A 26,403-nucleotide genomic window follows, 5' to 3' on the forward strand; every position below is an offset into this window, starting at 1 on the left:
GGCTAGGGACCGTGCCTGTTAGGTTTGTCCAATTCAACATATGGTTCTTACCCGTCATCGGAAAACTGACCTTTAGGCGTCAGCCTCCTGTCTTAGGTTGATACCACTGCAATTGGATCATACCCGTCACTGACTACTGGTCCAGCATATAGCCATACTTGTGGATAGGCCTATGCACCAGTGGGGGGGTGAGGTTCTTTGCCTCACCTCTGTTGGCCCCCAAAATTAGACCATCACTAGTAGAAGGGAGGAGGATACAGAAATGCCACGACACCAAATTAATTGACGACTCCTAGGGAAAATTGCATCACTGGTGATACATCAGCAAAGATACATCAGCATTACCATAATTCGCTGCATCAACAGATAGATCACAGTGCATACAAGTGATACATATTCCAGGCAAGTTCTGTAAGCAGTTCAAAGTGGAGGAATCTATCAATATGTCCATTTCCTCCCAAGATAAATTGACTCATTGATTGAGCATTACTTGTTGAGTTATTATTCATTGATGTATCAGTTTATACAGTTTGTTGTGATAATTATCGAAGAAGTTGTAGTTTGGTTTCATCTTTATCTGCCGCAGTCCGGCTGCAGCAGAATAACCGGGGGGTGACGAATGACTTGTGTAGATTGATGCAGCAGGAGTGGAAGCCATTTATTGTAGGATCTGAGGGATATTTATACATTTTACACAGCCTATCTAATTAGCATAAAATAGATACAGCAGTCAACCAATAAGGAATCTCCACACTTAATGGCTCGCTTTTGTTACTTCACAAACCACTCCCTCTGGCATTTTGTCAGGCACCATGCAGACTTGTTTACAGACCTTAACAGTTTGGCTTTTCTGACTCAAGATAGGACTACTCTATAGTATGATGTGCATTTCAGGGTTGCTTCCTCCTTGCCCCTCCACGTCAGACCAAAAGTAACCTTTAGCTGAGATCTTGCCAAGCACTTTCCTCTTCTCTGTTCTGCTTCCCTTACTCCCTTAGGGTTTTTTTTTCCTCCTTCAATAAATCATATTTTCCAAAATCTCATACTCAGGGTCTACTTCTAGGAAAATCAACTTTAGAAAACATGTATTATTAGACCAAGCTCATTTATTACTTTATTCAAATATCCTTACAGGCACAATAATTTTTTGACCTATTTTATCTTTCAGCTTCTGAATAGTACATGTTAAATATCTCCCCTGTGACTATAGATTTGTTAATTTATTCCTTGCTGTTCTTTCAGTTTTTGTAACATGTATTTAAAAATCATGTTGTTATGTGCATAAAGATTCATAACATTATTTCTTGTTTGACTTATAAATAAAAAAGTCTTCTTTTTTCTTTCTTTTTCTTTTTTTCTTCCTTCCTTCCTCCCTCCCTCCCTCCCTCCCTCCCTCCCTTCCTTCCTTCCTTCCTTCCTTGTGTGTGTGGTCCCGGTTTAAACTCAGGGATGCTCTTCCACTGAGCTACATTCTCAACCATTTTTATTTTGACATGGAGTACTGGTAAGTTGCCCAGGTTGGCCTTAATCTTGCCATCTTCCTGCCTCAGTCTCCTGAGGGTATTTTATATTTGTTTTTATTTTTTCCATATTTTTATTGGCACATTATAGTTAGTACTTAATGGTGGGATTATTTGTTACACATTTGTACATGCACACAATTTAACAATACATTTAGCAATATCATTCCCCAGTTTTTTTTCTTTCCCTGTCCTCCTCCCTCTCCCTAGCTCCTTATATCCCTTTTATTTTGAAGCACACTTTATTACTTTACTTTTTGTGTGTATCTCATAAATAGATGGGAAACATTTAGTCTGAGAGTCTAAATCTTGTAACAGGTTTATCTCATTTACTATGATTACTGATAGATTTAGACTCCCTCTTGGTGTTTTCTGTTTCCTATTATTTCTAGTTGAGTCTTCCTATGTTTCTGTTTTTGGATTATTTACAGTTTTGTTGCTACCCACTGTCTTGCAGTGATTTGGATATTATATACTTTATTCTTGTGATTGCTCAGGCACTATTCAGTGTCTTCTCATCTTTCTTAGTTTTTGACTGGTGATTTTGTTTCTTTTCATAGACTCTGCTTGTTGAGGAATGGTGGATATGTGACTCAGTTACAGGCAATGAAATCTAAGTGAAAGTAACTGGAAAAATTTTTAGAGGTAGATCCACCTGAAATGTATTTTTGGACCTTTCCTATCTTATTAGCTAACCCTTGGATGAAATTTCTGGTGATGGAAAAGCCATATCACTGTAATTAGGGTGAAAGTCATACTAAGGATGGAGAAATGGAGAAAACAAAATGATTTGACTGATGTTGGGCCAAATCTATGATTTCTTTTATTTTCTTTGGGCCATTCTGGGGACCAAACCCTGGGCCTTTGCACATGCTAGGTAAATGCTCTACCACTGAGATATACTCTCATCTCTGGATTTCTTATTGCATTAAATAAATAAACTTTCTACTTGCTTAAGCCACATTTTTTTCTAGTTTTCTGTTTCCTGCACTTGAATGCATATGTATAGCTGTTCCACTCAAATTTTTATAACAATCTCTTTCAAGTATTTTTCTAATAGTACCTTCTCAGGGAGATCCTTTCTGATCACCCTATTTAAAATTAGCACCAGGACTCCCAACCCTTCTTTCCCTTCCTTTTTTTTGTGGCACTTACCACCTTTCCACATACAGTATAAACTATTCATTATGTTTTGGTCATTATTTATTATGCCCACAGAGGACAGGGATTTAATTCACTAAAATATCCCCAGTGCTTATTGCAGGATATGCCAAAGACAGGTGCTCAGTGAGTATTAGCTGAATGAATGACAAGTATGAATTTGTATTCAAAACTTTCCCCAAGCATAATAAAAACCTTAGTACTCTCCTAATTTTCTTTTTCTTCTCTCATTCTCTCCTCATTCTTCTTATTCCTCTTTTTGTCTGGCTTCCTATTATTCTTACATTGCCATCTAGAATTTCAGTTTTGTATTGTTAAGAAGAGTATTGTTTTGTAACATATTCATATAAAATTAACAGTGTGTTTCACCAATTTCTTTGCCCATTAAAGCTTCTTGAAGACAATGTTACTCCTTGGATTCATTTTCTTTTGTCTGAAGTATCTTATTCCTTTTTTCAAAAAAATTTTTTCCCTAGTTGTAGATGGACACAATACCTTTACCTTATTTATTTATATGTGGTGCTGAGGATTGAACCCAGGACCCCACACATGCTAGGCAAGTGCTCTACCACTGTGCCACAACTCCAGCCCAATTATTACTCATTTTTTTCAGGAAAAATCTTTGAATGGTAAATTTTCTGAGTCTTTGTATATCTAAGTATGTCTTTATTCATTCTTCAACTTCAATGATACTATGGCAAGGTATAGGATTTCAGGGTTAAAATTTTTTTCTCATAATTTAGAAGTTAGTATGCCTAGTGCTGGTGTCTATCAACTATGTTCCGTTATAGTAATAATTATTATTGTTGTTGTTTATGTGATTTTATCCTAATTGATGCTCAGTAGACCCTTTCCATGTGAGATGTTATATCCTTTATACAAAGATTTACGGTGGACCTATTTGATACCGGGCACCATATTAAGCAATTAAAAAGTGAAATGAGGCTTAATAGAGGGTCCTTCCTTAAGGAGCTCATAGTGTAGTGGATTAGCCATACAAGTTTCTAGATAACGATGGTGTTCTGGACTAGGGGCTATGTGGTGGGAGGGGCACACTTTACCAAGCCTGAGGACATGTTTGTGTATCATGTGCCTTACTTAGGACTTAACTACAGTTCTGAAGACTGAGACTTGAGCACATGAATAGTGTAAACACAATACACAGATTGAACCAATCAGTTCTAATCATGAGCTCTGTGCAGCATCGCAAGGAACAGGACAACATCAAGGGCAAAGGGTCTATCTGGACCAGTATAGCTTTATTATTTCTCCCTTATGTTCCTCAATAGAACTTGACAATCATCAATTCTCTGCATAGGCTGAGAATCCTCCTAGATCTGTGAAGAATTCCAAAGAGACTCCCAAGCTTTGTCCCACATTTCCCCTCCTTCAATAGAAAGTCTGTTAGTGTCCAGAAATAGCTTTTACTAGAACATAAAACAATATTATGCTACTTAGCAGACCACATTACCCAGACCTAATGGTTAAGTCCATGTTCTGGAATTATTGCTGAGCTTTACTCATCTATTTTTTTTTTTGTCTGTTCTATGTATTGTGAAGTTCTTGGTGTTTTTTGTTTGTTTGCTTCTTTTTTTAAAAAAATGATATAATTAGTTATACATACCAGTAGAAAGCATTTTGACACATCATATATAAATGGAGTATAATTTCTCATTCATCTGGTTGTACATGGTGCAGAGTTACACAGGCCATGTAATCATGTATGCACATAGGGTAATAATGTCTGATTCATTCTATTATCATTCCTACTCCCTTGCCCCCTCCCCTCTCTTCACTCTCCTCTATTCCAACATACCTGTATTCTACCTGCTCCCCTTATTATGAATTATCATACCCATATTGGAGAAAACATTTAGCCTTTGATTTTTTTTATTGGCTTGCTTTGCTTAGCATAATATTCTCCAGTTCCATCCATTTACTGGCAAATGCCATAATTTCATTCTTCTTTCAAGTTGAATAATACTCCATTGTGTGTATATACCACAGTTTCTTTATCCATTCACCAGTCGAAGGGCACCTAGGTTGGTTCCATAATTTAGCAATGTGAATTTAGCTGCAATAAATATTAATGTGGCTATGTCACTGTAGTATGCTAATTTTAAGTCCTTTAGTATAAACCTAGGAGTGAATGACTGGGTCAAATGGTGGTTCCATTCCAAGTTTTCTGAGGAATCTCCATACTACTTTGCAGAGTGGTTGCACCAATTTGCAGTCCCACCAACAATGTATGAGTATACCTTTTCCCCCACATCCTCACCAACATTTATTGGTGCTTGTATTCTTGATGATTAGTGAAGTTCTATAGACACAAATTTTCTAAAGTTCCATCCTGAGGGCTTTGAATATATTCAAAATATATGTGAATATATATGGCCTATTGCATTAGCACTTTAGGCCTCCTCTTAAAAGATGTCCTGCATTTTGTATCTTCTCAGGTCACATAAAAATTTCTGGGCTAGGGCTGGGGATATAGCTCAGTTGATAGAGTGTTTCCCTCGCATGCACAAGGCCCTGGATTTAATCCGTAACACCATAAAATAATAATAATAATTCTGGGGCTGGGACTCAAAATGTAGCTCAGTGGTACATTTGTTCTGATTTTCAAGGCCTTAAATTTAGTCCCCAGTACTGCCAAAACAAGCAAACAAGTCAAAACAAATAAATTCTGCAGCTAATCTCAACTTAAAAGGAGCACTCTGTGCGCATATCTAGGTTCTGGGTTCTAGACCTGATTGTTTGCAGAGACCAGTGGGTGGCTATTTTCTCTCCATACTTCTATCTCCAGTTAGTTTCCACTCTTTATGCTGACAGGTTCATGAGGACACATACTACATGCAACAGAAGCTGCAGGAGTATGTGCAAAACTGCAACAAGACAGGTCAAGGCTCCATATACACTCAGAGGGTACAGTGCCAGAAGCTAAAGCAGAAGCTGAAGCAAGCAGAGACATGGTTACTGCAACTAGGAAAGTTGGCCCGCCTGATCAACTACATGATATGTCAGAGCCTTGTTTCAATCTTAGAAGATGAAATAACCTCTTTTGTCGCCAACATCCTACAAGTGAGGTGATGGGTGGAGGTGGGAAGGCATTCAAGGGCCAGGTGGTAAGAGATATATAATGACATGTAGCAACACAATCTTTCTTGACTCTTCTTTTACAGGCTCCAAGGCAAAAACCCTTTCTCGTATCACAGTTGGTCTTCAGTGATGATTGTGGCCAGCTATCACAAGTGCCCTGTATTGAAAATATGATCCAGATTGTAACTGGTGGCCTACAGTCTATCAAGAACTCTGCTCTGCAGGTATCTGAATTGGGCAGGGGAATGGCTATAAAAATCCCTGGTTCCTACGTCTGTTATTAGAAGCTCTCAGACTGGTTTGAATCTGTTCTTTCCCCCAATTTCTTCCTCTTCTCCATATCCTAACATGAAGGTAATGCAGTCTGCAGACCTGAAGACCTCCAGGAATCTCCTGTATTCTGAAGGTATTCAAGGAGATTTAGGGAGTAGGAAGGCTGGGAAGAGGGGAAGGGAACATAAAGAGCATGAATGGTATGGGAAATGATCAGGAAGCCCAAGCTATAGAGGCAGGCCTTGGGTATGAATGGACCAGCTCTAACCTGGGAATTGCACATGTGTGTTGGGAGTTGGGAGAGTTGGGGGGTGTTCTTGCTTGCTAATTCATGTGCAGTGAGGGAGAATATAAAGAGTGTGAGTACACTGTCCTTCCCCTGGTTCATCTAAAACTCTTAAGTTATTTTTTCTAACATCAGAGTTATATTTTATATCCTGTTGAATTAGATTGCTAGGTTAATTTGGACTTGTTTGAAGAGTTCTACTCATTCACTATTTAATTTATACAGTTCTTTTCATTTCCTATGGAATAATTCATTAGTATTATTGAGATATTCTCAAATTTGTTAACCCTCAGGGAAGGAATACATCTTTACATTTCCTTTATTTAGAGTACTAATACTGTCACAAATAAAACCATGAAATGTATTCAAAATCATATCTGACATATAGATGCTTTTTAATTTTCCAATTTAACTGATAATGTCTTCATTACAATGATTTAAAGAGGAGGTTAATTTAAGGAAAAGATGACAATGAAAAAAAGTTCAATAAAAAGAGCCTTTTTTTTTCTTTTTACAAATCACAGTGGTTGGGGAACACTTTTTCCAAAATGAGTTTAGGTTAATTTATAGAGACTATTGATATTTGTTTTACATAGTGCATTGGAAAGGGGAAAGACTTTGGAATGAAACACATTAATTTACTGGTCTGCACAGTGGAAATAACAAAACTACCTAAGAAAAAGGATTGTTTTGAAGGTTAGAAGAGGTAATGTGTCTAGAATAGTGCTGAGTACTTAGTAATTCATGCTACAGATCTTCTACTATTATTAGTATTAAAGACTTAAATAAATCAGACTCTTCACTGTATTTTCTCATTATATGCTGCTTTAATTTCCTTGGAATTGTTTTTAAAAACTTAAATTTTTATTCTAAATTCTGAAATTTCAAATACCACCTTCAATGCCTAAGGTCATCCATTCCATTTTTTTAAAGAGCAGCGTAGACTAATGTATTTAGGAGTAAAATGTCATGATATTTGTATTTTACTTTCAAATAGTTTAGGGGAGACTAAAACATAGAAGGAAAATCAGAACAATGTGACAAATGTTATTAAATCTAAGTGGACGAATAAGAGAGTTCATAGTGTCATTCTTGAAACTTTTGTATAAAACTTTAGGGGAGAGCTGGGGTTGTGGCTCAGTGGTAGAGCCTAGCACGTGTGAATCCTGGGTTTAGTCCTCAGCACCACATACATACATACATACATACATACATACATACATAAAGATATTGTGTCCAATTACAACTAAAAAATATTCTTTAAAAATAAAATAAATAAAAAGTATTGTGTCCATCTACAACTAAAAATATACATATTAAAAAACTTCAGGGTAAAAAGATCTGCAAAATCAGATTAATATAATGGAGAAATAGAACCAAAGTTCTGATTTAAGATTGTCTCTAGATTCTTAAGAAAAATGGAGCAATTTTCAATAAAATAAATATGTAGCAGATAAAACATTACTAATAGTTTTTAAGAAACATACCTCCAACTGAGAAATCTATACTTAAATAAGACAAGATTTATATAGCACTGCAACCAAATTACAAAATACTCCAAAATTCCTACTTATGAAAATATGAAATGTAATCCCAGGCATGTTCTCTGCTACTTAGGAGGCCGAGACAGGTGAATCACAAGTATGAGGACAGCTTCTACAACCTAGCAAGGCCATGTCTCAAAATAAATTAAAAAGGGCTAAAATGAGCACTTGTGGTGACATATGCCTATGATTCCAATGACTTGGAAGGCTGAAGGAGGAGGACTGAAAGTTAGAGGCCAGCCTCCGCAATTTAGTGAGACCCTGTCTTCCAAAATTAAAAATAAAAAGAACTGAAAATGTAACTCAGTGGTAAAGTGCCCCTAAGTTCCAAGCCCAGTACCAAACAAAGACACCACCACAAATAAAAATCGTGGTGTGGTGGCACATAAAACTGTAATCCCAATGAATAGAAAGGCTGAAGCAGGAGGATTATAAATTGGCGGTCAGCCTGGGCAATTTAGTGAGACTATGTGCCCCCAAAAGGACTGGGGATGTAGCTCAGGGGTAAAGCACCCGTGGGTTCTATCCCCAGTACTGCAAAATATTTTGGGGTTTTTCCTGTTTTCTGGTTTGTCTGTTGTCTTGTTATTCCCCTCTATCTCTTTACTCACAAATCCTGATACCATGTGGGTCTTGAGGCTGTGAGTGGTCTGTCCCTACTCACTTACACTTTGGAATTTGTAAGGATCCCTTGTCCCCATTTGTTAAAAATGTTAACCACTTTTGGTTTTGCTATTTAATTGCTCTACTATATTAATGTGGGGATTTTGAAACTATGTTGTTACTGTTATCATCTCAGAATCCTTTCTGGTGTTATTATTCTTGTTTTTATGTGGAATAGAAACTGTAAGGTGTTAGAGACAAGGGCCAAACCAGGGTGAAAAGTTAGAAGGGTATTGCAATAATGCAGTGAGAGAAGTCGTGATTTGGACTTCCCTAATAGGGCAGATGATGGTAGATATGGTGGGAATTAGTTGGCTTTGGGTAGAAGAGTGAAAGATGACTAAAGATTTTGACTAGAGAATGTAGAAGAATGGAGTTCTCTTTACTGAAATTAGAAGACTATTGAAGAAAGAATTTTTTATGAAGTGGGGAAAAGAAATCAGACCCCATTTTTGTCCCTGTTAAGTTTGAATGTATGTTAGATTATCTATAGAGATGTAGAGTAGGCAGTCATTTAAGTGGGATTAGAATTCAGGGAGAGACCTGGACTAGGGATAAATCTGGATACAACTAGATGGTACTTAAAAGCTATGAGGCTGGGTGAGACCTAGGGAGTGTATAAGATGGAGAAGAAATCTGAGGTCTGAGCCTCAGAAGCACTATATAGTTTAGATATGGGTGCAACAGATCTAATTTCTGAACATTTTGATGCTTTTTTGCCTTTTTTTTGTTGTTTTGAAAAAAAAAAAGGTTTTTACAGGAATCCTGATCTTGGCAATTAACCAGTTCCTAAAGTGTTAAGGGGGAGGCTAGGGTCAAGGATATTTGTTAGGGCAGACACTTGAGAACTGGCATGCTCAACATTCTTTCCCACTCCCCACTCTTTCTGTGGAAGCTGGAATGCTATAAACTACACTTCCCAGACCCCTTTGCACCTAGGTGTTATATGTGATTTTGAATACATTAATTAGGTCTACATGAGACTTCAACCAGGAATTAATTTGAGGAGAAAGGCATATATGCCATCCACTCTGCAGATTGTACATAGCAGATACAGTGTTTTATAGCTGGTTGGTGTGGCATCAACATCCCAATTTGCACATAGCACTGAATGCTTAGCATCCCATTTAACTTGTTGGAATAATTCCCTTCCTGTGACACTAGTTAGAATAAATTCTACTCTCTGCACCGGAATTCTAACAAATTCCTTCCCGGAGTCTGATTTACTGTGTTTGTGATGTACATGTATTTATAAACTCATGGGCAGGGGATGGGGAATGTGGTGTGATCTAAGTGTACATTCTCAGGGTGGGAAGATATGTGTAGGGGCTCTGGAAGGCACTCCAGATGTACTTCACTAGATATGTGTGTGCTTTACTAGAAGATGATGAAGTCGAAGAGGAAGACTCAAACATAGAATTCCTGAAGCCCAAGTTCCTGGGTCAACCCAGCAATGCTGTTCGTATATTCTGTGGCCCTAGAACAGGATTGGTAAAGCCTTGGAAGTCTCAGCCAATTGCTGATCTCCTGGAGGTCCATGGGCACAGGCTACGGGGCCAGTACTTGCCCCCCAATTATAATCAGCTACAGGAAGACTTAGACAACAACCTTCGAATCCACCAGGCATTAAATATACAACATGCACTGATGGAGGTGAGAACAGGTTTAAGGAATGGAATACTGCCCACCAGTTTCCTAATAGCCACCCCTTCTGCCCTAATCACCTTATCTACACTTAGGACATGCAGTGGGAGGTGCAGGATTTCTGCAGGGAACATCACTGGATAACAGATATTTATAAATTCCTGAAATCCTGGGGGCCCCAGAAGCTGGAAGACATGAGAGGCTGTCCCATAAAGAACTACATACAGCTGGTGAGCTCCCTGAATGATTGGCAGACCCGTGTCTCCAATATGCCTATTGAGTTGCTGACAAGAGGAAAGTTGCTGCTGCTTAGCTGCCACAATATGAAGGCAGAGCTGGGTGAGTACTGCTTGTTTTCCCTCCTTTCCTCCTTATGTCTGTCCACATAGCTTGCTTTGTCCTTAGAATGTTCTCCAGGGACCTTTGGCACAGGCCCCTAATTGGACTTTTGAAGCCTCCCAGGGCTCCAGGACTTAGCCTGTTTCCTTTGGCATCAAATTTATGATCACTAGTGGCTCAGCTCATTCCCTATGCTCCCTAGGAATCACATTGCTGTTGCCCCACATTTTTTATTATTATGACATGTAAGTAATTTAACCCAAATGTGACTAATAGAAAGTTTAACTGCTCTTTGGGCTACTGAGTTCAGTTTCTTCACAGAGGTACTCAGGAATTTAGGGTACCCCTTCTCTGCATGTAACAGAGTTGGAATTTATGCCACAATATATATGTGTAAGCTGGGAGCAGTAGTGCATATCTGTAATCTAGTGGCCCGGGAGGCTGAGGCAGAAGGATGACAAGTTTAAGGCCAGCCTCAGCAATTTAGTGAGGCTCTATGCAAAATAGTGAGACCCTATCTCAAAAATTAAAAAAAAAAAATGGCTGGGGATGTGACTCAGTTAGCACCTCTGCGTTCTATCCCTGGTACCAAAAATTTTGTATGTGTAAACACGTACTTTCTTTAACTGATCTTATCTCACTCTTCAGTCCTAACTTCTGTGGGTAGTGATAAAAGATCATTACCTTCCCAATTAAAGAAAGTTTTTTTTCATTTAAAGCAGCCACTGATCTAATTCAGTCTGTTTTGGGTATTCGGTGAATTCAAAATTCATACCACAGTTCTGGGTCTGGTTTTTTTTTGTTGTTGTTGTTGTTGTTGTTGTTCTTAAGTGTCCTCTGTTCAATTTTCCTTCCCCAGATGCCATCTGGCACTGAGGAGGGCTGCTGGGCTGCATGCTCTTCTTTGTACAGTACAAATCCTGGGGGCCTCAGAAGCTGGAATGATCCCCCAAACCTGCTACATCCTTGCCTGGTCCTGACATTGATGTTTCTAGTGATGCTGTGTCCTGGTTGATGTAGCTGAGATGTGTCTTCTAGGCCTCATGGGGTCACAGAGTGATTACCCTTCCTATCTTGGCCCCTCCTTGGCTCCTTCTGGAATGGCAGATCTTTGGGGTTTTAGTAAATCCTTCATCCAGTCTCTGTCTTGAGCTAGCCACCCCCATAGTATTTACTTCAGGGCCTCTCAACTCTCCATGCAGAAACCTCGTCCAGGTCACTGGCTGTCACTTCTCTGCTACTTTCTGAATCTCCTGCCATTTAAGACTATCAGGGACTTATAAACTTTAGAGGTGGCTTCTTCTGCCACAGCATATCACATCATGGTTTCTACTCTGTGATGGCTATTTCATGTTAGCACGAGGGCAACCCGAAAGGTGGTGGTCTCATCCCAAACTTCTATATAGAAAGTGGGACTCAACACGGCTCTGCCCTCTGTTTCCTCCTCAGCTTGTCTCCGTTTCCCTCCTCTTGCTGCCTCTATCCCTATTAGGTCAAAGCCCACTTGTTGATATCCCTCAGTCTCTGAGAAATTTGGTTTACCACATGATATTTCCCGCTCTTTTTTCTTTTCTCCCATGGGAAGGATGTCTTATGCTATTGTGTACTAGATAAATACCTCAGCCTAGGAGTTGGTCTTGGAGAGGCTTATGATGTAAGCCAGCTATTTTTTTTTCCCTAGGAAATGGGGGAGGTTGTTCTGTTCCCTCACTTACCCTCCAAGGATAGTGAGTAATCAATAGTATCTACTTCCTACAGAGATTGGATACTACTGGACCCATGATCCCCCAAATCTGCTTTTTTATGAAGGTGAAGAGACCTTGGAATTAGGGCTGGGAAAGAGTGTGCCTGCCTAGCCCTCTGTGCCTGTGCTCCTTGCAAATTAATGCACAGGCCTCATTAGGTATCTTATGGGCCACTAAAACTTGTTGCTCTTGTGCAGGGGGTTCAAGTTGGCAAGGCAGGAAAAGGGAGGGCCTATAATTGGTCTGCTTTCTTTCTGGCCCTGTTTTAGGCGGGATTTGCTTCACCTTGATACAGAAGTCTATGCTTTCTTTCTAGTTTGTTAGCTTCTTTATCCTTAGTTCAGAATCAACTGGCCCTTTGAAAGGAGCAGGTGGGAGAGACAAGCACTGAATTTAGAATCCTGGCTCAGTTTTTCACTTGCTCTGTGACTTAAGATCCATGAGCTCCTGTTTCTTTGTTTGTAACCTGGGCATGCATTCAAGGTTACAGGAAGGAGATTTATTTGTAGTGCTTCTGGCATTCAATATGGCATGCAGTAGGAATTTAGTGCATTTTAAAATTCATCTTATTCTTTTCTGTCTCCTTTCATCCTTCTTGCTGATCATATTTTATCTTCTTACCCTCTAACTCTATTCTTCTTCTTGGACCTCCTTGCACAGTGAAGAACATACTTAAACTCTAGTGAATTGGTCTTGCAGGAAACTTAGGGTGATACTTTATTTCTCCCCTCCTTAAATCTACTACATCCAAGGCCTTACAAAGTCCTTTCCATTCTTCTGCCTCCCAAATATCTCTCAAATCTGTTTTCCTGTCCATCTCTAGCTACCAATGCCAAGAAAACCTATTTTATCAAACCATTGCTCTTTTATCCCATAAGGTGTCACTGTTGCACTCCTTATTTGGGTTGCACTCCTATTTGCCTTTACCTGCCTGATACTATTGGTCCAAAGTTAGAACCATTGTCATGGCCCGGCTGTCACAAACGAGGAGGGATACTTTGAAAAAGCATGAATGAGGTTAAATCCTGTGTTCTGTTAAATATAGAGTGTCCTTCAATAAGTTCCCTCTTGATAGATTTTGTCAGTCTCAGCTATTGGTTATCTGTCCTCTGAGCTACTACTTTCTCCAAGGCTCTGAAAGTGCCGTACCCATAATGTCTCAATTTCTGCTTTCTATATTCACTTTTACACTTTCTGGTTGCAGAGATGCTACTAAGAGATAGAATTTACTTTACATAAAATGTTTTAAATGTTTATGTGTGTGTGTTATATATGTACACACATATATAATATATATGTACATTATATTTAACTATTTATTTAATATATGTTTATAATTTGAGCGATAATAGAGTAAAGCCAGGATGCCTGAGTTTGAATTCTTGCTTTGAAACTGTATGTTTTTATATTTAAAATTTAATTAATCAATTAATTTATTTTGGGAGGTATTGGGGATTGAACTCAGGGGCACTGGACCAACTGAGCCACATCCCAGCCCTGTTTTGTATTTTATTTAGAGACAGGGTCTCACCGAGTTGCTTAGTGCCTCGCCATTGCTGAGGCTAGTTTTGAACTCATGATCCTCCTGCCTCAGCCTCCCAAGCAACTGGGATTACAGGTGTGCGCCACCACACCCAACTTTATTTTTTTATTAGAGCTTTATAGTTATAATATTAGTTGTGTTCATTCTGACAAACTCATCCATATATAATTTCAGTTCATAATTCCCCCTTTTCCCTCCCCGGTTCTCCTTCTTCTACTCTACCTATTTCCCTTTTGCTCATCTATTTATTTATATTGAATTGGTTCTTTTTATTTATACATAGAGGTAAAATTCCCTGTGGTATATTTATATATGCATATGACATTATTTTTTAAAGAAGTATTGCCTCCCCTTCCCATCCCGCCACTCTGCCTCTCAATCTTCTTTTTCTACACTACTTTTTCTACACTACTGATCATCCCTATATCTTCATCATATCCTATCCTTCCCTCCTGTACCAAACTGTAGGCCCACCAACAAAGTACAGATGCACCTTTTCCTGTACATACTCACCAGCATTATTGTTATTTGTATTCTTTTATTGTTTAAATTTTTATTTTTATATTTTTAATTTAAAAACAGTTTTAAAAAATCTGATCTAATTAGTTATACATGACAATAGAATGCATTTTGGCATATTGTACACAAATGGAGCACAACTTCTCATTCCTCTGGCTGTGCAGAGTCACTCCAGTAGTGTAATCATACATTTATTTAGGGTAATAATATCTGTCTCATTCTCCTATCCTTCCCATCCCCACAACCCCTCCCCTCCCCTTGCTCCCCTCTGCACAATCCAAAATTCCTTCATTCATTGCTACTCACCCCCCAAAATGGATCAGTATCTGCTTATCAGAGAAAACATTTGGCCTTTGATTTTAGGGGGATTGGCTTATTTCACTTAGCATAATATTCTCTAGGTCCATCCATTTACCAGCAAATGACATAATTTCATTTTTCTTTAAGGCTGAGTAATATTCCATTTCATATATATATATATATATATATATATATATATATATATACATTCCACATTTTTTATCCATTCATATCTTGAAAGGCATCAATAGTTTAGGTATTGTGAGTTGAACTCGTATCAACATTGATGTGGCTGCATCACTGAGTATGCTGATTTTAAGTCCTTTGTATATAAACCAAGGAGCAGGATAACTGGATCAAATGGCGGTACCATTCCAGGTTTTCTGAGGAATCTCCCATACTGCTTTCCAGAGTGGTTTCACCAAATTTCAGTCCCACCAGCAATGTATGAGTGTACCTATTCCCCCACATCCTTGCCAACACTTATTATTGCTTGTATTCTTGATAACTGCCATTCTGACTAGAGTGAGAGGAAATCTTAGAGTAATTTTGATTTGCATTTCTCTAATTGAGGGAGATGATGAACATGTTTTCACGTTTGCTGACCGATTGTATTTCTTCTTCTGAGAAGTGTCTGTTTAGTTCCTTAGCCCATTTATTGATGGCATTCTTTGCTTTTGGTATTCAGTGTTTTAAGTTCTTTATATATTATGAATATTAATCCCTTATCGAAGGAGTAGGTAGCTAATATTTTCTCCCAGTCTGTAGCCTCTATCCTCATGCTCTTAATCATTCTGTTGCTGTGCAGGAGCTTTTTAGTTTGATGGTATCCAACTTATTGATTCTTGGTTTTATTTCTTGCACTTGGGGGTCTTGTTAAGAAAGTTGGTGCCAGCACTTATATGATGGAGTGTTGACACTATGTTTTCTTCTAGCAGTTGCAAGGTTTCTGGTCTAATTCCTAAGTCTTTTATCAATATCTATTTGGATTTTCTGCAGGGTGAGAAATAGAGGTCTACTTTCATTTTTCTACTAATAGCTATCCAATATTCCCACGTCTTTTGTTTAAGAGATTGTCTTTTCTCCAAAAACATTTTTGGAAACTTTGTCAAGTATCAGATGGCTGTAGGTATGTGGATTTGTCTCTGTGTCTTCTATTCTGTTCCATTGGTCTTCACATCTATTTTGATGTCAAAATCATGCTGGTTTTGTTGCTATAGCTCTGTAGTATAATTTCAGATCAGATAATGTGATGCCTCCTGCTTTGCTATTCTTAGTATTGTTTTGGTTATTCTAGGTCTCTTATTCTTCCAAATGAATGTAAGAATTGTTTTTTTTCTTATTCTGTGAAGAATTCATTGGTATTTTGATGGGGATTGCACTGAATCTATATATTTCTTTGGATACTATGGCCATTTTGACAATATTAATTCTGCCTATCCAAGAATGTGGAAGATCTTTTACTCTTGTACAGTCTTCTTCAATTTCTTCCTTCAATGTACTACAATTATCACTGTAGAGTTCTTTACCTCCTTAGTTAGATTAATTCCCAAGTATTTCATTATTATGTTTTTTAGGTTACTGTGACTAGGATGGTTTTCCTGAGTTCTTCCTCAGCTGAATCAATGTTGGAATGTAGGAAAGCTATTGATTTTATGGGTGTTGATCTTGAATTTGGCTTGTATTTTGCTGAACTTCTAATCTCTAGAAGTCTACTGTTGGAGTTTTTTTGAATCTTCTAGATACAGGATCATGTCATTGGCAAAGAAAGATAGTTGGACTTCTTTTCCTATTTGTATCCCTTTGATTTTCTTTTCTTGCCTCCTGGTTTTGTCTTATGTTTTGAGGACTACATTGAATATAAGTGGTAAGAGTGGACATCCTTGTCTTGGTCCTCATTTAAAAGAAAAGGTTTGTAGTGTTTTTCTATTCAGTATGATAATGGCTTTGGGTTTTTCATAAATGACCTGTACAATGTTGAGGAAGGTTCCTTCTCCAGCATATGAATGGGTACTTTTTAATATGAGTGGGTACTGGATTTAATCAAAGGCCTTTCCCCCATCTATTGAGATGATCATGTGATTCTTTTTTTAAATTCTGTTTAAGTGGTGAATTACATTTATTGATTTGCATATATTGAACCAAACTTACATCTCTGGAATTAAACCTATTTGATTATGATGTGTTGTCTTCTGAATGTGTTTTTTAATCAGTTTGCTAATATCTTATTAAAGATATTTATATCTATGTTCATCAGGGATACTGGTCTGAAGTTTTCTTTCCTTGATGCACTTTTGTATGGTTTTGGTATCAGGGTTATACTGGTTTCATACAATGTATTTGGCCGTTCCCTTTCAATTTCATGCAATAATTTGAGAAAGACTGGTGTTAGTTCTTCTGTAAAGGTCTGGTAGTACTCAGTTGAGAATCCATCTGGTCCTGGGCTTTTCTTTTTTGGAAAGTTTTAAATTTCTGTTTCAATTTCATTACTTGATAATGGTCTGTTTAGGTTTTATTTTCCTGGTTCCATTTATACAGGTTATATGTGTCTATAAATTTGTCAATGTTGTCTAGATTTTCCAGTTCACTGGAGTATAAATTTTAAAATAGGTTCTAATTACCCTTGGAATTTCAGTAGAGTCTATGGTAATATCTCCTTTGTTATCTTTAATTTTATTGATTTGGGTCTTCTTTTGCCCTCTTTTGGGTTAGTTAGGCTAATGGTTTAACAATTTAATTTATCTTTTTGGAGCAACAACTCTTCATTGCATTGATCTGATGCATTGTTTTTTTCTTATTCTCAATTTTGTTAATTTCTGTTCTGATCATAATTATTTTCTTATTTTACTGGTTTTGTAAACAGTTTGTTCTTTTTCTAAGGCCTAGAGGTGAAGCATAAGCTTATGTATTTGGGATTTCTCTATTTTTTTTTGATGTAGGCTCTTGTTGTATAAATTTTCCTCTTAGAACTGCTTTCATATTGTCCCAGAGATTTTTTATATGTTGTTATCTCTGTTCATTTTCATTTCTAAGAATTTCTTGATTTCTATTCATTTCTTTTTTGATCCATTATTATTTAATTATTTTTCGGTATCCATGTGTTTATGTTGTTTCTATTATCTTTATTCCTGATGATTTCTAGCTTCATACCATTATGATCTGATAGGATGCATGGGATTATATTGATTTTTTTTTTTTTTGCTAAGATTTTTTTTTTATGGCCCAGAAATGGTCTATTTTGGAGAAAGTTCCATGAGCTGCTGAGAAGATGGTAAAAGTGAGATATTCTGTAGATGTCTGTTAGGTTCATTTGCTTATAGTATTATTTAGGTTGGAGATATCTTTATTGATGTTATATTTTGATAACCTATTAGTGATAATAATATAGTATTATTGTGTTGAGTTCTATGTTAGATTTAATGACATGGAGGGTTTCTTTTGGGGGGGGGATATTGGATGCAAGCTTGATATCTGCTTTATTAGATGAGAAAATAGCTCCCCCCTTATTATTCTGGGAATCTGTATGCACAGAATATTTTTTTCCCAACCTTTTACCTTCAGCCTGTGGTGTCTTTCCTTATGAGTCTTCTGTAAACAACTGTCATGTTCCTCATGACTAAAACATTCAGGGTCACTCCAGGTCAACTGGGCTGCACGAAATAACCACACAGAGACAGAGATACCTTTTTCTTTGGGGTCCTGTGAAGGCTCCTCTGACCTTAAGGGTCCCCAGATAGAGAGCAAGCGGGTGCTGAACTCTTTTATTGAGGAGAAGCCATTCAAATGAGGCAAGGGGTCAGGTTTCAGGGGGTTGAGTCTAGCTTCATGATGTCTGCTGTCAACAGGTTGACTGACATCTAGGAAAGCCACACCCAAAGGCAGAGCGAGAGAAGGGGACACCAAAGTGTTTCCATGGAACATTCTATCCCAAACAGGGCAAAGGGGTTAATATCACAAAGGAACAGGTGAGCATAGCTCAATCCTTGGGGTGACACGCCTACGTCTGAAGATGCATCTTCAAACTTCCAAGACCAGGGCAATGTCCAGTTCACTATGAGATGTAGTGACAGTCAAAGCCTCTCCTCTATGGGAAGGAGAATGCGAATCATTCAGACTGGCTCCCCACAAACAACATATAGTTTGATCCTGTTTTTTGATCCATTCTGCTAATTTATGTCTTTTAACTGGGGGGTTAAGACCCTTAACATTCAGTGTTAGTATGGATATGTGTTTGTGTTTTCCTGCCATTTTCTTTTTTTGCTGTATTTAATACTGTCCTAATTCTCCTTGAAAAGATTATTAATTTCATTCCTACATTTGGGATCTTTGGGATTTGTTTTTGAGTTCCTCTGTGTGCAGTTATCTCTGAGTATTCTTTGTAGTGTTAGCTTGGTGCTCATGAATACTTTGAGTCTTATCATGGAAAGTTTTTATTTCCCCCTCAAATTTGAAGCTGAGCTTAGCTGGTATACTAACCTTGGCTTGAAGTTGTTTCCTTTTATAACTTGGAATATCTCATTTCAGACCATCCTTGATTTTTAGGATCTGATTTGAGGTATTAGAAGTGAGCCATATTGGTTGTCTCTCAATATGACCTTTTCTTCTTGTGGTCTTTAATATTCTTATTTTCTATGTTAGGCATTTTGATTATAATATGTCTTCTAGAACTTCTTGTTTGAATAGGTTTATTTGGGGTCTTGCAAGCTTCCTGGATGTGTGTGTGTGTGTGTGCGCGCGCATGCCTCTCATTAATGATATGGGATAAATTTTCTGTAACTATCTCCTTGAAATTTTTCTTTATGCCTTTAGCTTATATCTCCATGTTGTATTCTATCCCAGTGATTCTCAGGTTTTGTGTCTTGATGTTGTCCCAGATTTCTTTTATCTTCTGATTATGTTCTATTATTTTTTTCCCTTTATTATTTTGTGTACTCAAATTCATGTGTCCTGTCTTTAGGGCCTGAAGTTCTGTCTCAAGGGCTGAAGTTCTATTTTCTACATGATCTAATTTGTTAGTGATGATTTTAAGTAAATTTTTAATTTGGTTTATTGTATCATTTTTATGAGTTCTGATTGTTTTCTTTTTACTATTTCTATTTCTTTATTGAAGTGGTCTTTCATCTCCTGTATTTTGCTCTCTTTTTTCTTTCCTTAGTTCTTCCTTTAGTTTATTGAAATTAAAAAAAAAATTTTTTGTAGTTGTAGATGTACATCGTTCCTTTATTTTATTTGTTTAGTTTGATGTGGTGCCTCACAGGTGCAAGGCAAGCGCTCTGCCACTGAGTTATAGCCCCATCCCTTATTGAACATTTTAATAATCAGTGTTTTAATAATCTTTCTCTGGGATTTTATCACATCACTATCAGTGGGATCCTTCATTGGGGAATTATGAATTTTGGGGGGAGATTTGTTTGCCATTTCCTTATGTTTTCAGAGTTCTTGGACTTGTGCATCAATTGAGATGGATTTCCTTTCCTCTTTTTTATATCTGTCTTTTTGTTTGTAATTATCTTTTTTTCTTGGAGGTCTTTGTTTTTGATATATGAGGAGATGTCAAGGGGTCAGACCTGAGTTTCCTAATTGTTCTTCCTTGGGTCCTTGTTTTGGTTTGAAGCTTTTGTCTCCTCCATTCTTTGAGTTGGAGAATGTCAAGGCTCTGGTCAGGTTAAATTGTGTGTAGGGTAAGATTCACTGTTGCTTATTTGAGATGTAGTTATTTCTCAGCTGCAAGATCTCTACTCTGTGATCTTGAAGTGTCACAATCTCTTTCCAGGCCCTTAGAGGGGGACTCAGGAGTGGTCTAATGTCAGCAACAGATGTTCACCTTTAAGATAAATATCTGGTGTCTACTTTGACATCTGTAACACTAATTGCTGCATGTATAGGAATAATAGTGGGGTCAGCATTTGACCACAGTACCAATAATTAAAAACCATGAATTACATTTGACAGTAGGTTGTCCAGTATATTAATAGTCACATCAACTTGAATGGGGTAGGAATTACATAGTCTAATCATTAGTTTGGGTTTTTTTGTTTTTTTGGGGGGGTGGGGTGGGGGTACCAGGGATTGAACTCCGGGGAACTCAACTACTGAGCCACATTCCCAGCCCTGTTTTGTGTTTTATTAGAGACAAGGTCTCACTGAGTTGTTTAACGCTTTGCTAAATTGCTGAAGTTGGCTTTGAATTCCTTATTCTTCTGCCTCCGCCTCCTGAGCTGCTGGGATTTCAGGCATGTAGTTTGGGTTTTTATCACTTCTATTCTTTGTGTTAAAATGTAGCTGGAGATTAATTTGTGCATGAAGCCAGGTGTGCTATCTTTTGGTTAATTTAGTTCAGCAATAGAGTTTCTATCCGTGAATCTGTAGTATCCCTATAGTTTCCTAGCACCTCACAGCGTAGGGCAAAACAAACAATATTAAAAACTAATACAAATAGTATACAGCATTAAAATAAATACCCTGTCTCTACTATGACATCTACAACATTAATTACCACAAAAACCAGGAATGGTGGGGTCAGTAATTGTCAACAATGAAAACAATAATCATGAACTAGATCTAGCATTAAAGCAAACAGCAGGTGTCAATTATGTCATCCATAGCAATAATGATTGCATCAGTGTTAATAATGGAAGCAGGAGTTATAGAAGCCAATTAGTTCAGAAAAATGGTAAAAATACAGTTAATTAGGGGAAAAGAAAAAGTGCTAGGAAGGTAGAAAAGAATGTACAATTTGAAAATGTGAATAGAGAGAATGCAGAAGAGTTGTAGCAGGTGATATTTATAAGGAAGGAGGGGAAAAATAGGAGAAGTATAGTAAAGGGAGAGTGGAAAAGAGAACAGTAGAATTTGGCTATTAGCAGAAGGATAAGAGAGAAAGCCGAGAGAAAGAAACAAATGAAAATCATATAAAACAAAGCAAAAATGTACAAACCAAAAACCCTAACCCTCAAAATACAAGGCAAGGAAAAATGACTACATTAAAAAATGCTAAAAATGAGGGAAAAAAGTATTTGTATATATGCCCCTAACCAAGATTTTTAATGAAAAATGAAGGAAATGTCTCCACTGAGATAGTCAAAATGTTTGAACATGGATGGTCACTGTACCCAGCTGTCTTTCTTTCCATTTCTTCTTGAGCTGTGTACTGAAAGAGAACAGGAGTAGGGGTTGTTAACCCCTTCCTGTTTTTGCTTTGTTCTCTGAGCTGCCAGTTGGAGTGACCTAAGACTGAAGCTGTTTGCTTCCCTTCTCACTGGTATGAGATGGGATGGATTAGGAAGTACTGTCAATGGAGTTTTGTCCATATAGACCAGGTCTGTGCACTCCCAGGCTTCTGCACAGTTCTGTGAGGGAAGTTCCATCTGGTGTGGCTTAGGTCTAAACAGGCCTCAGGGGCTTTGTTGGGTGGTTTCTGTTTCAACACACCCTGAGGGCTTGGCGGTGGCTGATCTCTGATGGCAGTCTGAATCTCCGAGCCTCTCAAGAATTCCATTCATGGGGCAGGGGAACTAATCCTCTACTCCCTGTGCTGCCCACAAACACAACCTTCCAGGACTTAATCCCTGAATATATTCACACTCACCTGTTTAGATTTTTGACTCACTTCAACTAGTCACATGAATTACCAGACTCAAAGGAGAAGTGAGTTGGGCTTCTCTTTGGTTTTCCAACTTGACTCCCCCTGGGTACAGTCATTTTTTGTGCCTATTTCATGTACATTTTGCTAGGCCACTACATGGCAGTAATTGCAGTGATTGTTCTAATCTCTCGGCTGGCTCCTGCAGCAGCAGCTACCAGCAAGGCTGCCTCAAGATGGCTCCTGCCTCAGCTCTCCGTGACCAGTTGAGAAACGGTGAAGCACTAGTACATGGTGTAACCTCTGGATCTGCTAAGTTCCAGCTGCTTTTTTTTTTTTGATCCCAGGTTTTTCCATAGCAAATCTGTTTCTCTGTGTTCTCCTTCCTTCCGTGATGAATTAGATAGAGCCTCTATTGCTGCTGCACTGTGCTGGTGCTACAGGAGGCTCAACTTTAATCCTTTCCTTTTTGTTTGTTGTACCCAAACTTCTGAGCCCCTAAGACACTTTGAATGTTCAATATTTAATTTTAGTGAAATCCCTCCTTCATCCACTTCTCTGAGAAGCAATACTCCTCTTGCTTGAATCCTGAGCCACAGAACTACTAGGAGTACAGCCTTCCTCTACTCCCTGTATAATGTTGATCAAATTTCTTAACCTCTCTGAGTCTCAATTTGCTTATTTGAAAAATAAGAACAATAACAGTATTTATCTCAAAGGGAATATGTGAGGATAAAATGGGTTAATGCAAGTAATATACTTGAAATGTTGTCTGATACATAATGAGTACCCTATACTGAATTTGGTGGTATACTGTGTTTCTATATTTTATTTTGCTGTTCTGTGCATATTTCAGCATCTCTAAACTTAAGTGTCTTATGATTGATGGCATGTCAGTTTAAATTGCATCTTTTTTCTTTTTTAGTTATATATAAAATAATGTGTTGGGTTTTTTTTGTGTTTTGTTTTGTTTTTTTGACAATTAGTGAGACCTTAGATTTTGATGAAGTATCATATGGAGTATTATTCCTGCCTTCTGAGACAGTGAAGTTGTTTGTATTACTAAGGGCAGCTTCCAAGATTATTTTCTGACCCCATGTCCTTTTTTCCTTTAACCCTTAAAGCAAAAGGCAGATTACACATTCTTTTTAATACTTCCTCTTCTAGAGCAGACAGACTCCAAAAGAGTACTGATAGGGCCCCTGCTATTCATGAACATGTCATCTCCATGACCTTGAAAATACTGTTTCATCTACTCAGAGCACAACACTACACAACACATCCATCTCCAATGTTCTCCTCTCTGAGGAGGTCTTACCAAGTTCGTTCAGGCCCCCTCTCTTTTACTATGCCAGGTTGACAGTTTCTGGGCTCTCACAGATGATTTATCTCCTTCTAAGTACCCACTTGTGATCATTCATTTATATATCTGTCTCTGCTATTATATTGTGAACAAACTTTCTGTCTTGCCCATTCACTTTCGTCTACCAATGTGGAACACTGCACTCCTTGCTCAGTGTCTAGCCAGTGAATAGCAGCTGGCTAGACACTGAGCAAGGAGTGCAGTAAGCATTCAGTGAGAGGAAATGAGTTCATGGTTTGGCCTCCCCTTCAGCCCACTCCCACTCGGGACCCATGACATTCCCAATATGTTTCTTTTCCATGCATCCCCTAACACTGGACTCTCCTGTCTCCAGAATCCAAGCTGGACAGCACGAGGAAGGATATTCTTGCACAGGTACAGAACGAAAGCTGGATCCGCAGTCAGAAACTAATGACAGAGCTCACAGATTTCGTGCGAGTGTTCCAAATCATCAACTCAGACATTCATGCCATTGCCCGGTGCTGCCAGAAGGTAGGTTCTTCCCATCTGTCTGTCCCAGCTTATCCAAGGCCCATCCTTCCCAGAAGCTCAGGAAACTCTTCAGGTCTCTGCTGAACTTCCTAAAGGGCTTGATGTTCTTATGTATTCACATAAATGATCTGTCTTTGCTAATTCTTGCCCTGTTCACATGGCATATAGTTTCCTGGTGTCGGGAGGAGATACTAGTGTAAGGAAAAAGATAGGATCTTGCTTTCAGAGATATTGTTCTGCTCTCTGTGACAGCTAGTCAGATAGGACAATGTTGCCCTGTCATTAGGGTTATGATCTGGTGGGTGAGAAACTGCCTCAGAGAGTCCTGGGTCAGAGGGGGATCTGATCCCCTATTGTCCCTGATTGCATTTGTTGAAAGGCAGCAGCTTGTCCTAAAGCCTCTACTCCAGAAGGCAGGAATGCTCCTTGAGGATGGGCCTAAAGAGTTTCACAGGGTTGTGGGGGTCCTGGTCTCATACTGTAATCCCTGCAGTTGAATGAAGCCAATGAACAGTACATCCAGCTGGAGGAGAGAATGGAATATATCCAGTCACTCCTGGAACTCATCCGCAACCATTTTAGCTTCTATAGTGCTGAGAATGAGAAATTGGACATCTCGGTAAGAGGGCATTTCAGGGAGTCAACCATCCCATCCTCCACAACCATGTCTATGCCACTTCCCTCTGCTTGTTCCACAGCTTCTGGATATGTGGGAGGCATTTCAGTTTGAGAGAAGCCAAGCCTCAGAGATCCTGCTCAGCAAGCAACATGCCATTGTGCCCAAGCTACAGCAGCTGATGGCAGCAGCATTGGCAGAGTTAGAAGGTCTGCTGCAGAAAGCCCTGTCTGGTCCCTTCATGGACCCTGAACAAGAGCTAAGGAGCATTGAGAACCAGCTTATTGCTTTGGAGCATCACTACCAGGACACAGTCAGCCGCCTCAATGAACTACACCACGCTTATGTGACCTTCACTGGTACTGAGGACCACCCCCCCCCCGCCCCATTGTCCCATGATCAGTCTCTAACTGAGATAAGTTGGGACTCAGTCATGTGTCCTGTGTGATTCTAAGCAAGTCTTAGGAATCTTTACCTTCATTGGCCTCTTTTATAAATGAATACTGCTGAACAAAACCTTCATATATTGGGTATTTTAGGTATTGTACTTAGGTGGGAATATAGAGGGCTCAGTCTGGCAGGGAAGGCAAACAGTTGAATGTTTCATTAGAATGTGATGGAGCTAAATACTATGTAGGAGAATTGTGTGCCATCACTGTAGAACTAAGCCTTTGTGTAGTTTTGTTCAATATAGTTCTATATGAAGGAGCAGCCCCCCAAAGGAATAATGTCTTTTTATATATTTTTTTTAGATATATATGACAGTAGAGTGTATTTTGACATATTATACATACATGGAGTACAACCCATTCCAATTAGAGTCCTACTTTTGTGGTACATGATGTGGAGTTACGCTTTGTGAATTCATAAACGAGCAAAGGAAAGTAAAGTCCAATTCATTCTACTATCTTTCGTATTCCCATACCTTTCCCTTCCCTTCATTCCCCTTTGTCTATTCCAGTGAACTTCTGTTCTTCCCTCCCTACCCTCCCTTTTTGTGGGTTAGCTTGCACATATCATAGAACATTTGGTCTTTGTTTTTTGGGGACTGGCTTGTTTCATTTAGCATGATATTCTCCAGTTCCCTTCATTTCCTGGCAAATGCCATAATTTCAGTCTTCTTTAAGGCTGAGTAATATTCCATTGTGTATATGTACCACATTTTCTTTATCAATTCATCTGCTGAAGGGCACCTAGGTTGGTTTCATAGGTTAGCTATTGTGAATTGAGCTGCTATCAACATTGATATGGCTGCATTACTACAGTATGCTGATTTTAGGTCCTTTGGGCATAGACCAAGGAGTGGGATAACCAGATCAAATGGTGATTCCATTCCAAGTTTTCTGAGGAATCTCCATGCTGCTTTTCAGAGTGGTTTCACCAATTTTCAGTCCCACCAGCAATGTATGAGTATATCTTTTCCTTCACATCCTTGCCAACATTTATTGTTGCGTGTATTCTTGACATTTGCCATTCTGACTAGAGTGAGATGGAATTTCAGTGCAGTTTTAATTTGCATTTCTCCAATTGCTACAGATATTAAGTATTTTTTCATATATTTGTTGACCAATCATATTTCTTCTTCTGTGAAGTGTCTGTTCCTTTGCCTATTTATTGATCAGGTTATTTGTTTTTTTGGTGTTAAGTTTTTTTGAGTTATTTATATATCCTGGAGATTAATGCTTTCTTTTAAGTTCAGGTGTTTAAGATTTTT

General features: G+C 38.4%; 1 protein-coding gene across 1 annotated transcript in view; it reads left to right on the forward strand.

Annotated features, from left to right (window-relative positions):
• Dnhd1 (dynein heavy chain domain 1) overlaps positions 1 to 26,403 on the forward strand; it is a 96,260-nt gene that overhangs the window by 16,334 nt on the left and 53,523 nt on the right. The window contains exons 8-15 of the mRNA XM_076842412.2: positions 5,514 to 5,762; positions 5,864 to 6,004; positions 6,135 to 6,186; positions 9,931 to 10,199; positions 10,286 to 10,529; positions 23,916 to 24,073; positions 24,567 to 24,692; positions 24,772 to 25,048. Coding sequence (XP_076698527.2) covers positions 5,514 to 5,762; positions 5,864 to 6,004; positions 6,135 to 6,186; positions 9,931 to 10,199; positions 10,286 to 10,529; positions 23,916 to 24,073; positions 24,567 to 24,692; positions 24,772 to 25,048 — 1,516 coding nt within the window. The remainder of the gene's footprint in view (positions 1 to 5,513; positions 5,763 to 5,863; positions 6,005 to 6,134; positions 6,187 to 9,930; positions 10,200 to 10,285; positions 10,530 to 23,915; positions 24,074 to 24,566; positions 24,693 to 24,771; positions 25,049 to 26,403) is intronic.

The sequence above is a fragment of the Callospermophilus lateralis genome, chromosome 2 (genome assembly GCF_048772815.1).
Source record: "Callospermophilus lateralis isolate mCalLat2 chromosome 2, mCalLat2.hap1, whole genome shotgun sequence".
Lineage (NCBI taxonomy): Eukaryota > Metazoa > Chordata > Mammalia > Rodentia > Sciuridae > Callospermophilus > Callospermophilus lateralis.